Source organism: Neolamprologus brichardi, chromosome 17 (assembly GCF_056152115.1).
Source record: "Neolamprologus brichardi isolate AB-2024 chromosome 17, ASM5615211v1, whole genome shotgun sequence".
Lineage (NCBI taxonomy): Eukaryota > Metazoa > Chordata > Actinopteri > Cichliformes > Cichlidae > Neolamprologus > Neolamprologus brichardi.
The window spans coordinates 16,222,465-16,236,711 of NC_142120.1; the positions used below are offsets into that span (position 1 = coordinate 16,222,465).

The 14,247-nt window shown below is 40.9% G+C and overlaps 1 protein-coding gene across 2 annotated transcripts in view; it reads left to right on the forward strand.

The window, feature by feature from the left end:
• The first annotated feature begins 877 nt into the window (after positions 1-877).
• Positions 878-14,247, forward strand: part of ppp1r12a (protein phosphatase 1, regulatory subunit 12A) — a 54,732-nt gene continuing 41,362 nt past the window's right edge. For both annotated transcript variants that reach the window (XM_087831155.1, XM_087831154.1), the window contains exon 1: positions 878-1,205. In XM_087831155.1, coding sequence (XP_087687281.1) covers positions 969-1,205 — 237 coding nt within the window. In that variant the 5' untranslated portion in view covers positions 878-968. The remainder of the gene's footprint in view (positions 1,206-14,247) is intronic.

Below are 14,247 nucleotides of genomic sequence, written 5' to 3' on the forward strand. Positions count from 1 at the left end.
AATGTGTAGGTGGCCAAGAACTTTTGCTTTCTTGTGTGGCAAAAACTAAAACTAATTAAATTCATCTGACATTAAATATTTAAATATATTATGTATTTAAATATTTAAAGGAGAACTGGTGGTATTTCAGATGAGATACGTGCTCTTTTCTGAGTATGAGAAGACAGGTGCACCTGAAAGTTTTGGCTCACCTTGTGAATTACCTTTAGCACATATCTATCTAAACACATGTTTGTTTAGATAGCATAATAAAATCCTTTCTGCTTCCTCAAATGAAAAGAAAGGGTGACGTCTGTAAATCACAAGTTAATTGATATGATTGCTAGTTATAATACAACATTTAAAAAAAGACAGGACACACTGGAGAGATTATGTCTTATGTCTATGATGTATTGACAAAAGCAAGATGTTGTGGGTGCATGTGCCACCCCACTGAAAAAATCCTGGAAACGTCCCTGTTTCAGACCTCCTTTTCCTTTCCTTCACCAATGGCACGAAGAAGGTGGGAAGATTTGGTAGTTCTTACAGATAACACTGTTATCTGCCGGTTTTACGTTACTTCTGTGTTCCCAGCTATATAACAGCAAAATATAGCCTAGCGGTGGTCAAAAAATATTAGCTACTGCACATTGGAGAGGCTCTCTTAGAAACTTCTTGTCAACCCGCAGAAGGTTATGCAATATTTTTAAGTAATCTTGTCTTATTTGGTGTGCACAGTCTATAAGGATTACCCTGCTCGCTCGCTCACTCACTCTCCCTTATAATCTGCTGATGATGACGTTATGCTGCAGTTCCTGGGCTTCAGTTCTCGCGAGGTTACGGGAATCCAGACGCTCTCTCTCTCTCTCACTCTCAGTTCCCCCTCCTCCCCAGCCCTCCCTTCCCACGCCCCACTGCGCTGTGGGATAGTGGCACTATAAAGTATATCCTCTCTCGGCGAAAGATAAGAAGCCCGAGACAGGAGGGGGATGAAGATGGCGGACGCCAAGCAGAAGCGGAATGAACAGTTAAAGCGATGGCTTGGCTCGGAAACGGACCAGGAGCCTCCTGTTTTGAAAAAGAAAAAGACGAAGGTGAAGTTCGATGATGGCGCCGTGTTTCTGGCCGCCTGTTCGAGCGGCGATACCGAGGAGGTGCTCCGAATGCTTGACCGGGGCGCTGACATCAACTACGCCAATGTAGACGGTCTCACCGCCCTCCACCAGGTTTGTGTTAGCTTGCCGTGTGTGTTTATGTCAGCAGCCGGTACCATTAGACATAAATATCGACTGGCTGCTAGCAAAAGCTTACCCTGGTACACCTGTCAAATGGAAGCCATTCTCATCCCGTTGTTTACCTACCTAGCATACTCGTCCTTCTCGACGGAGAGAAGGGATGAATCCGTTGGCTTCCTCCTGAGGCTGTTTAACTGGTAAACCGCGCTAACTATGCATACACTTGTCTGAGTATAAGTGGCAAGAAGCAGCAGAGTCAAACACCTAATTTACAGGGCTAATTCTACTTTATGCCTCCATAAACTAGCCTGAGTCTGTAGGTGCAGTCTAATTGCAGTACTGCTGCATTTTTCGGGTTGAAACATTGGCTCGGTTTTATGTTGTAAATGCAATCAAGCCAGACAAGCTCCTAGTGTCTGTGTGGTCAATTGATTATTGTCGGATCCCATTTAGTGTGTTTGGAGCTTAATATAAATGGTGTTCGTGCAGAATGAACCCAGCAATAGATGGCTGCTACCTGGTTAGCAGTAAAAGTCGTTTTGTTGATAAACCCTCCTCCTCGACTGTGGCTACTCTCTGGAGAGGAAGCAGAAGCTACCTTGCTAACTAGCTTTAGATACAACGTCATTCAGATACAGGCTAATGTTACGATTGCAAAACAATGATTGTTTGTTACTCTGACTTAAAAAATGCAGTCCCTCATTAATATTGGGCATATTAGTTTAATTGCCAGGAAAGAATGAATGGTAACAGCGCAGTATTAGCCCAGCGGAGTGTCTGCTAACGTACTTTAGCATGCTAAGATAAATGTCGTTAGCTGTGTGGGGCTTTAGCTGAAGTTAATTCATTCATTAACTGACCTGAGAAACGGCGTCAGCGGTAAATTATGGGCCTCATAATTTTATGCTGTTTTGTGTATAGTTAATCGGAAACGCCTGTGTCTTTAGCGCTTTTGCTACACCGGGATGTTAACCGTGCCAAGCTAGTCATTTGCCCGCTAACTGGGGTAGCTACTTTCACTAGCATCTGTACTTCCACAGCCGATAAACTGAAAATGGCACCTCATCTTGATGGGTTTTAGGCGGTGTGAGGTAGTTTCAGTCCAAATGGGGTTTAAAGCCTGATTTAAAAGCTTTAAAACCACCATGGATCCAGTGATGGAAGTAGGTTGCTTGTTGGTGCAGTAAGCTTACTTAAAGTTGTGACCAGGTTAAGTCCAGTGAGGTGTGCAAAAGCTAGACTAGAATTAAACGTAAATAACAAAGAACCTGGTCGTGTAATTTATGAATTTGTTTCTGTTGCTTCAGAGGTAGCTTTTACCATTAAACAAGTACAGTTTGTGCTTATTGGATCAAGTCATTACGGGTATACTGTTAGCTTTTACAGTGACACTTTTCTAAAGATATCTTGCTTATTTTGTACCAAGAACATTGTAGTTAAGTGTTTTTACTGTTTGGTGGAAATAAGCAGGGTGAAGGGTTTGGGGGATTTCCCCTTTCTGACTGCATGTTTCTGCCTCTGATAAATAATTTTTCATTCCCACTGGAAAATAAACTTTTATTCCCCCCCCCCCCCCCCCTCCAGGATTTTTGCAGTGTCTTGAAACAGTCAACAGTGCAAACATCAGTCCAATCAGAAACTGATCTCACTTTCAGTGCTTGTGAGGCTGCTGGGGTGAGATGATCAGGATCTGTTCCATTCCAGCTTTTCATTAAGCCAAACTGTAACGGTGGATCTCTGGATCCAGAGAGTTGCAAAAAACATCAGAAATATTGTGTGCCAACCAGTTGCCTCTGTGTTGACATCAGAGTTCTCTCCAAAGGTGATTTGTGCAGCTTCTTCTTTCTTCTTGTTGAGTTGCGGCTCAGCACCAGGACTGTTCTCTGCAACATCCTGCAGTCGTTTGTCGCCTTTTGCGTGATGGCGCAACTGCTGTGATAGGCTGATGGAGAGGGGCAGAAGTATTTGGTTTAAAAAGATCAACCTTAACCTGACCTTCGTTCACAAGTTAGAACATGCTGTCGAACATATTACAGAGAGTCAGATAATTTCCACATGTTTATTAACACTCAAACTGGAAAGTCTGCTGCTGACAGAGACTTTATAGATTCAGGTAAAAGAGGGTGATGCGTTTTACATGATGAGCCACAGGGAAGCAGAAAAACTCTGTCATCAAAGCAGACCGTTTCGTTTTGATTTGTAATGTGCCATAGTGGAATTTTTATTTATCTAATTAATTTTTTTTAATTGACAGCATTTTGTGCTGTTTACATTTCGGGTTATTTCATATTAAACATTGAAGCTATGAAGCTAACATCCTCTGAAGGGGGAAATGGTGGTTGCCCCTCTCCCTACGTATTGCATCCTGGATATCAGTATTTTAATTTGAAGAAATAAAGGATAATGCTAGTGGAAATGAGCATTTGTTTATCTTGTTTGCACTAGCGTGGATAGTGTTTACATGATGTAAGGATTTACAAAACTATTCACATTAAATGTTTTATACTTGCATAGATCTCCTGTGATGTCACTTCATTACTCATGTCCACATGTCTCGTCTTAGTAATTATGAGCACTGCTTTATGCACCACCTTGCTCCCATGGTGTGTTTGTTCTCCAAGACTTAGGCCACTGCACAGATTAAAAGTTTTAAAAGCAGGTTTTAAGGCATGGGTCATCAGCTTTATCTGTATGTGATTCATGCACGTGAATATTTTTTTTTGTTTTTGTTTTTTTTTTGGGGGGGTTTTGCATTAATTAATCCTGCTGGTAAATTGACCTTTCTTCAAGCTCGTAGTCTGCTTTAATGAAATCTGGAATTAGCATGAGCCCCTCAATGCAAACTCATTGGGTGGAAATGTTGCCTTTTTTTGGGCTGATGTCCAGAGATGAACTTGAGTGAGGAAAGAATTTGAAGTGCGGCTCTCCGGACATAACCATCTCTGGAGACGAGGGGCTGCTCTGTCTGTGTGTTAAAGGCCATGTGATCTCTAGGTTTGGTGTTTTACCAAGGAGCTGAGGAGGGGTGATGGAAGGATTTGTGATTAAAGGGCGAATCCCAGGTTAAACTGCTGTTAATTTTCTTAAAGATGAGCTGAACAGTCAGTTGCCTCTTTTGTCTTAATGTCTTTGTGTGGCTTTTCTTGTTGCATTTTAGATAGACCAAAAAATACCCCTCCAGATAATAGCTATCCTCGTGAATGAGTGACCTCTCTTTGTTATGAAATGTGCCATGTTGCTGCATGAGGACTTGATCACTGGTGACCGGTGCAGGTTTATAAATACCACCACAGCCAACACAAGTTCTCCTAACTGGGTTTCAGTAGATGATACTAAGTTTGGGTATGACTCAGTCTGTAGCTTTGCTTTGTAGTTCAGCTCTAGTATAATCTCACATTTAGGCAAGAGGTTGCCTCCGTGAGTCATGAACCTTGTGTTTCTTTAAAAATGACCTGTTGCTGATGAACCTATAAACATGTCAATGTCTTTTTGCAGACCTCTTAAGGTGTGTGTAAGGTGATGGTTGACCAGTGATGATGATCAATGATGTCACTATGACTGTGTACAAGCAAGAGCATCAAGGTGAAAAGTCACACTGTTGCCAGGCTCAGTCCAAAGGACTTTGAAGTTCAGTTGCAACACAAACATAAGGACCAACGTCACATATTTTCTTCTCACAAACCTCAAATATGCACATTTTGCAAGATTTAAAAATATTTATGCAACTCTTATTGCGATTACCATGCCGGACAAAGCGATATACCACCTCATGCAGATGTAAACAAATGGAGACTTTGTTGCAACAGCTTGCTGGGGCGCTGGCAATGCTTTGCACTGGAAAACAAAACAAAATAAGAAGCCTGACTGAATCTGAGAAAATGGTTGGTGAGACAAGACCAGCATGGGTTGTTGTTCTTCAGTGAGAACTCGGTAGTATTTCTAAATACTAGTGTTCTAGATAATATTAGCCTTAAGGGCTAGAGTGTCAGTAATACTTGCTGTGGGACATGAAGTGTATAGGCATTAACTTTATTTGAGATTCATTCATTCATTCACTCTTCCTGAAGACACAATTGTAAATGTAAATATCAGACATGTTTAATATTATTTGGGTAACTCTTCTGAGTCTTTGAGCCATTCCAGAGATTTAAGACTGGTTCTTCAATTTCTCACATTGTCAATATTTTTGTCCTGTTTCACCTCAAGGACCTTGGTGGGTACTGATATTTGGCACTCCTCTAGTCTAAGTCTAAGCCGGTATTAGAGAAACATTAGTGTTTCGATAGCTGATTTGAATTTGTGACGTGATTTACTGAGACAGATTGGTTCACCCAAAACACAGACTGCACGGATGCAGGTTGAGGGTAGAGATGGGATGTTTCAGTGAACTAGGGATCCCTTAGACAAGCGGAGATTCCAGATCACATTGGCTAAATTCGTCCCAGAGCTGTCGCATTCCAAGTCCTGTCGTTCTAGCCCGTGCATTCCTCACATGACGGCCGCTGGAAACCATAGCAAAGAGGGAGCAGAGAAGACATTCCTCAGCTGTCACCTAAACCCCTCCCCTTCAGTCATTCCCTCTCTGGCTTGACTTTCCCTATACAATGCCAAAGCCCAGCTGACTGGTGCTCACTGAGCTCCACTGAAGCAATTAGAGTGGAGGGGCTTGTCGCTTCACACAACAAAATCTACCCGCTGACCTACACCTGAACTTTTTCTTTAGCGCTCAGGGTCTCTGACCCCCCCCCCCTCAGACCAAGGTGACAGGTTTCAGCTCAGCTTAACATGTCATAGCTGGACATTACAATGCCCATGCTCTGTTGACATTACACACCCTCATTATTGCCCTAAAGTCTATGAACATTATCTTGCCTCGTCTCCATGACGACTTGAGGGTTGCTAGTCACTTGTGTTGGTGGATTTGCATGAACAGAGTGGGAGTTGCATAACAGACTGAACAGAGAGAGACTCTCTGGCGGTGCTTAGCAATTTGAAATAGTCAGGCTCATGGATCTGTAATGGAACAGTTTCAGACTATGTAGTGGAAGATGATGATAATGTGAGGTGGCTGTGTTTCTTTTCATCCAGAGCAGCATCAGTCATTTTAACACATTACATAATTGCTGTGGATCTCACTGCAGTCCCAAACATGAGATTCTCAGCTGTGCCTGAGGCTTGCAGTTGGCCACTGAGAGGAGGACAAAAAATGCCTTTGACACATTGCTGTCCTCCTGATAAACACAGCATGTTATTCTGTTATAGAACCTAGGCCTTCTGTCTTTTTGGAAGAAGAAGGTACACCCGTCATCTCATTTGGAGAGGTCTAGGATGGCTGCAATCTAAATATCTGGTCCCACAGTTGACTTGTTTTTCTGTAGACTGTTTTCGACTCAAATTTATTTTAAAATGTGCTGATTTGGCTCTGATGCCGTCCCCATTCTGTGGTCTGATGTCCTACCTGCATAACTTTGCACATCACAACTGAAAGCTTATCTGCATCAAGCACAGAGCAACACATTCATTCTCAAGCACCTATCGTGAGCTAGTGGAGCTATGCTGCTATTGATAAAGGTGCAATAAACATCATCTCTTGTTGAACTTCCATATCTAAGACAGTAGCTTCATTTCTGACAAGCATGCATAGTTTACCTGTTACACAAAAATGCCCAAATAATGCACTTTTTAAAGGGAAATCTATATTGATTATTGGTCTACTTAATTCCTGATTGTGTATCAGGCCTGTAGAAACCTTATGTCGATTTCTGCATTAAAGATCTTCCCTTTTCTGGTAGTCCACACGATAAAGGTCCAGGCTAGTGACTTACTAAGAGGCTCCTAATCCTCAAATAAGCCCAGCTAGATGATCTGCCTGCATAATAACCTCCAGATCTGATGGCTGTTAGATAAAGACTATCTAGGATGACATATTTTGGTGATAAGCTGGAATGCACAGTGCTGTGAGTACTTTAGCATATTATGGGGTTTTGGAGGGGCTTTATAGCGTGTGGTCTAAAAGCGTTAGGAAAATAAGCACAGATGACAAAGCAAAACCTTTGCATGTAATTTTAAGTAGACGTGTGTTAAGATTTGGTACAGTATGTGAAGCATTTTAAATGCATTGACATATACCTGATCATCAAAAGCAACACAATTGGGGTCCTTTTGAGTGCTAGGGATATCGCTTGCTGTTAGGTAGCTTTAGAGTGTATTATTATTTCTTGACTGATTAAAAACTTAGCCTTCAGTGTGATTTGAATATTAAAGACAACAATCAAAATTACTTTAAAGTCCAACTGTTTGATATTTAATTCATTAATTTGTTGTGTACGACAGATGGCCTTGGGATATACAGGAAGCAGGATCTTGTGAGTGCAGACTTTGCGTGTAGCATGTAACAATACATGGCACAAAGGGACTTTGATGTGTATAGGGGATGCTTTGTTTGCTTAAACTCATTCACAAAACTAGTTCTAGCTAAAGAGTTACTGGGGGAATGAGAATATCATAAATAAACCCCATTCTAGAATGTTAGCTTAATTTAAACGTGTGTGTGTGTGTGTTTTTGCGCACAACACAGTATTTAGGCTTAAACAGGTTCTTCATACCCAGCAGTTGTAGCCCATTTTACAAGTCTGCTTTCAGGTCACTTTTCTTGTAAAAGGTTGCACGGGGCTTTGAGGTTCTTTGTTATGGTTTAAGGGCAGACTTACAGGAGCTGCATAATCACTCATGCATTTCTAACATAATGCTGAATACATTAATTTAATAATTCATGGACATGAATGTAGACAGTCTAGTTTTTTATTGTTCTTTGTTCAGCCCAAACAGTCTTCAGACTGTCGTTTTTGAATATGTTTGACTGTGTCTTGTTGTTCCTAATCTTTATTCCTAATTGCTGCTCACTATAAGAGTTATATTTGTGTATAATTTCTAATTATACATTGCTGTTTAATATTTCAGAACATGATATAAAATCAAACAAGGAAACTGTACAGACCACATGAAAGACTGTATATTCTTATTTAGCCTCTGATTGCCATTTTGCGTAAATCTGATAAGTCATTGTCTTCTCTGACAGCATTGCAGTCTTAGAAAGCAGACGAAATATAATTTCCTCATGAAGTTATTAACTACGTAAAGCAAAACGGGGACCGTGAGAGTAAACTGTAGCCACCCTTTGAGTCAAAGAGCTGACAAGAATTAGTGTGGTGCCTGACTACAATGAAAGGTGTTGAGCTTTACACAGCAAGAACCAGTGCTTCATAATACTGTATGTTCGTGCGTGAGATAAATCTAAATTTAACCTTTGACATAGAACTGCAAGTATAAAGCTGAATTCCAGTCTGGAATGAATCACTGCAGCACCATTGTAACGAGAGCCTACTTGATGACTGAGTGTATATTGGAGTCCCGCAACATATTTTACTTGCGTATAATTGGCAGGTCTCTCCTTGTCAAGCTGGCCCTCCTTGCTGTTTCATTGAGCTTTTTTACCAACCCCATAATCATCAGCAGGAAGTCCCTGTGGTGTTTGTGTGCCAACACTTTGCAACACGCCAGGTCATCTGCTGATTGTGACACGTCTATGATACTTCCATGTACATTGTATTGACATAACATGTCTGGCTTAAAACTAAATGCCATGAATTGACATGAAGAGCATTTGTAGTTAGTAAATATATCAAGTCGGTGTATATGTTTAGTTGTAATTGGTGATGTAGGGTTGCTCGAGTATGGCAAAAACTGTTGTCAATCTTGATGCATTTGTTAAACTTGACTTGTCTTTTTGCAGGGGATAAATAAGGGGGTAATTGAGGGAGGCAGGGGGGTTGTCAGGTAGGGAGTTGGGCCCAGACTAGCTGGTGCTTTTTACCATAAAGCTCACTTGCAAAGACAACCGGCGACTCTAGGAGATGAAAAGCAGCTGGCAGCAACTGTTAATGATCCTTCCACAGGTTCATGTATAGAAAGTTTTTATGACTTTTATTTCCACATGGATTTTCTTGACCACGGTTGGATTGATCTTCTTGACGATCTTTCCATTTGGACTTTCAGTACAGTGGCGAAGCATCTTGTTGTAAAGAGAAGAGGTGTGCTTTCTTTAAAACACAAGACAAAATGAGAGCTTTGTAGCAAAAATGGAGGCTAAAAAGTAACAGTTTTATCCTGGTTATCTTGTTTTCATGATCGTTGAAGACCAACATTGTAACCTAAATGAAAATCTAATAAGGCATTACCTCACTGAGTTTGCATGAAACTGTTTGCCCTTTATAAGAACTGTAGGGCAGATGATTTATTTATTTTTTTGTATGTGTGTGCGGCTCTGACACTGCTGGGATGAGATGCCAGAGACCTCCCCGCCATAGGACCTGAAACAGAGATTTTGCTGAAGTGCTTTTGTTGAGCATCGCTGCAGGTTGCAACTGGTTCACCTGGGGTCGTAACTCAGCTGGATCGAATTCCTCAGCAGAGTAAACCTGCTGCCATGTTTGAGGATTGCTGCTGTGACCTTGCCCAAAAGTGCATTTCGTGTCAGACAAAATGTCTTATGTCACACATACGTTTTTAGCCAGTTGTAATTATTGCATTGCTGAAAGCTGGCAGCACTGCTCTATAACAATGTAGGAAAATGAGACGCTGATCTCAAACCAGAGGCTGCTATTTTTACCAGCCTGCTTTTTCTAAGTGTTTTGATGAGGTCAGTGTTGCACTTTCTTTGATGGTTATTTAGCACCCCTTAAAATTAGACCACATCTCCTTCACTGTATCAGGAAAACGTTTGAGCGGTTGATGATAAATAAAATGCAAGCTCGACTGCAGAACTGGTAAAGGATTTCGTCAGGTGCTTTAACAGATTAATGACCGCCACTTGCTTTTCTGTATGCCCCCACTTTTTCAAACTGTGTATAGTATTTAGCTGCTGTTAAATGTTTTTGAGATGACTTCAACTTGTGGTGTTGTTTTTTTGTTTTTTTTTCTTTTCCCCACCCTGTGGCATATAGTGCTCGTTTTCTACTTAAGCCAGGTGGTCTTGGAGTGATCCCGCTGTTGTTTGCTTGGCGGCAGGCACACGTCTCATGCTGAGTGTTTTTTATGAGCTGTTTTTGAAGTGAAAACACCTGGACTCAGACACTATGAATTCCTCATTGTCTTACAGAACAGCGAGTACAATTAAGGCAGAGGCTGCATGTCCATTTGTTGTCTGTAAGGGTGAGGTTACATTCTTTCCATTTAGTCTCAAAATGGCTGCATCTTCAGCTAACAAAGGGAAAGCGGCCATTGGCCCATTAGACATCACCTGACTTTGACACGTCACCTTGTTCTTTTATTTGGCACAATTATTACTTATTGTTGCTTCCAGGTATTACATAAAAACCTATTTCATGCCCACTAAATAGTCAAAGTTGCTGCCTTCACTTGTCTTCACCAGAAATGCTACTCGTTGTAACTGATTCATATTTTATTGATGTATGACAGCAGCTGTTTAGCATCTAGAAAGCAGAAACCTCCCTGTTTTCTGATTGGAAGCTGTAAACAAACATGTTGGGAAGTAAGACAGGTTATAACCGAACTAATAGGCGTGCTTTTGCCTTAGTTGTAAAGAGTTGTGTGTCTGCTGTGTCAGCTGGCATATAACCACTCCATTGGAGAAATGACTACATCCTGCACACGTGTGTGGACATTAACCCACGCTCATCATGTGACTTCAGTGCTATATGCACGTTAGTTCACCCGCATTAAAAATACAATATGACTATTGATGAATGTGTTTTAATGGATTCAAAAATTGACAAAACACACACAAAGTTGAACTGACAGTCTTAAATGTAACTCCATTAAGACTCCTACTCCATTGGGCTAAATTTTGGATGCTTTTTAATAAGACGGCTATTCTCAAACTTAAGAACCTGCGGACGGGCTCAAGAGCTCCTTTAATGATGACACTGATGATTACAAACCTTTTTTTCTCTTTTGCGTTTTCACTCATCTTAAACTCTGGAACTCACTGGATCTTAGAAATAGGTTATCAGAAATTAAACTTGGAGAATATATCGATTAAGTGTAACTGTACTCCTTTATACTGGAGTGACATTGATTTTTCTTGTTAATGCTGATCCATGTGGCCATGAGATTGACTGAACCTGCTGTTTGCTGTGTTCTTGTGAATCAGCCCATGCAGGCCATACTTTACCTGCAGCTAAATGTCAGTGACAGTAAATGGGCCTGGACCTTGAGAGTCTTAAGTGCTTTGGCTAGTAATTTAAGTGATTCAAGATACGAGTATAGCCCCTGTGTATGCTCAGAGCTCATGCTTTGTTTTGGCATATTTCTTTCGTGTTCTTGTTTTGTCCCCCTGAAAACAAGAATTAATAGTGTACCTGGTAAAGAAAAATGAATTGACTTTTACTGATGCAAAATACTAAATGTTGGTAAATGTGTAGCAGGATGAAATGTAATCTCTCCCTTTGTTTTAAACTCCTTTTATTTGTTTAAAATTAATTTAAATTGATGGTCATGCGAGTGAGGGTGATACTTTGAAGTCACAAAAGTCATGCTAGCTTAACAAAAAGCCTGATTATAAAATAAGATTAGGTAAAACTTAATTAGTGCCTTCGAACTCAATTTTATTTCCTTGTTTTATGGAGCATAAATGTGAGGTCACGAAGTCCAATCAAGCTGCGATGTTAATAGACTGTAAAATTAATAATTAATGACCCAAAACCACTCAAGCTGCTGTATAGGGAACCAACAATTTATTACGTTTTGGCACTAAGAGACAATAATTTCATGATCCTCAGTATAAAGAGACTGGGTATTTTTAAGAGATCATGTTCATTTGAAAAAAAATGTATTGCCTTTATTTTGATGGTAAAGACCTAAGCAGTTATTTTAAATGCTCACATGTTGCGTGATGAATGTTTTCTGTATTTAGTGACAGTGCGTGGTGTTGTCACACATTTATCAGCTGCATGGGATGCATGTTTAAGGAAACTTCTCACTAACTATTAATCATTAATATGGCGGCGTTTAAATTAAAATTAGCATTCCTGTCCTGTTGATCTTTTTGTGTTTGAAAGAGTAAAAATGGATGCATCCGCTCTCTTAGAGGTGGTGATGGTCAGAGGGATCTGGGTGTTGGAGATTTCAGGCCAGAGAGGAACAGGAAGTGGCTGTTTATTTTTCTCATTTCCTCTTTGAGGCTCCACTAGTGAGCTTGCTCCTTCCACTCCCTGTGCTTTTATTACTGACACCAGCCCATAACACAGACATATGTGCGAACATGTACACTGCTACATGCACCATCATGGTTCACAATTTCCCTTACAAGAGGTTCTCAAATAGTTTCATAGATGACTGAGGGCTTTGTTGGATCTGTGTATCAGTTTGTAATTTGGGACTCACTTGAGCAGAGATTATATAAGGAGAATGCACCGAAGGAATCTTCAGTAGAAATCCATGTCTCAGTAGAGCCAACAGGGAAACACATTAGCCACTGTTGCACTGTGCATGTGCATAGTAGAAGTTTACTGAAGTTTCAGCTTTGCAGTGGTGGATGTTTCTCTCTATTCATTGTCATAAAAAGATAGGTGGATTTTTTTTTTAATTTTCTGGCTTGTATCCATAATGTGACTAGCATGACTTTTGCTCAGTGCTCCTGTGGGATAAGCAGAAATGCTGTTTGTGATGCCTGTAAGACCTTTTTTGTAAGGGTGCTCACCAAAACCTTTCAAGCAGTTTTTAAATCAGATTTCATTGGAGAGGCTATACATGTACTTATTATGCGAGTTATCATTGAATTACCGATTCATTTTAAAATGGCCTTCAAAATAACTGCCTGGATCTCTTTTCAAGGTGGTTACTGAGGTCCAAGAGTTGCTTCTAGAAGGGCTTTGCCCCTTTTATGAAAGTTTTCTTGTGTACCTCAGTTCACCTTTTTTGTATCTTCAATAATCAAAAATGAAACTACCCACATAATATTTAGCTCATTTTGAGCCACTCCACTATAAATTTAGTCTTGTTATGTGTGATTGTGTAGTAGCTATTTTCTTTTTATTGCTACTCTGGTCAGCCATATTTATACAAATAGATTAAATGCCTACCAGGCAGATGTACCCTTTCCATTTAACCTCTTAGATTTGCAGCTTGTTGGTGTGAAGGATGACAAAGGACCGTTACATGGAAGGATGGTAATGTGGTTCAGTGCCTCTTCAGTCAACTGAGCAGTCTGTAGAGAAGCATCTACATAAGGGCTCTATTATATGGAAATATCAACAGAGGTCTCATCTCTCCATGACTATCTGACCTCTACCTCTCCTCTCCCGTTGCCCGCTCTCGCCTTTAGACCCCTGACATGGAAACAAACTTGGCTCTCAAGTGAGGCTATTGTTGAGGCTTCTGAGCAAAAGCTCAGGCGATGCATACAGTTAGAATCTTGCAGGCATTTTTCCCCCTCTTCCACAATCCTGGTCTCTTTCCATGGGAATCCCAGGGCCATATATGGTTGTCCTCAGTAGCAGCAGCAGTTAGAGCACTGAAGGAAAGTGTGTGTGTGCGTGTAGTTACAGCTCCCGGCAGAGCTCATGTAGTGTAGGGACCCAGCTGGTCGCCTTGCAGCGCTTCAGCCCTCCCCCTTGAACCCTCTGGCCTCCTGAACCCTGCCAATAGCACAGGAGCTGAAAGCTCTTTGTCTCAGACGTAAATACACACTGACATAAACACACACTTTCACATGTATACCGCTGTATTAAATAAAATGTCCTACTCCAGTTTTCCCTAAAAATGCATATAATCTCTTTCTTTGCTTTCCGGTGTATTTACTTTTTAATATTTATCCCAACTCTTTGTCTGGGTTGATGCATGTTACTCTCTCACTCTCTCTCTCACACACATGCAAATGCAGACACATGGGGCTCTCATACTTACATGCAGGCGGTAAGAAGGAATTCCTTTTGTGGAAGTGGCTGTGTGCCTCTGAGCCGGTGACGTAGCCCATGAGGAGTGGCCAGAGCGCTGATGCCTGAACCCTCAAGGC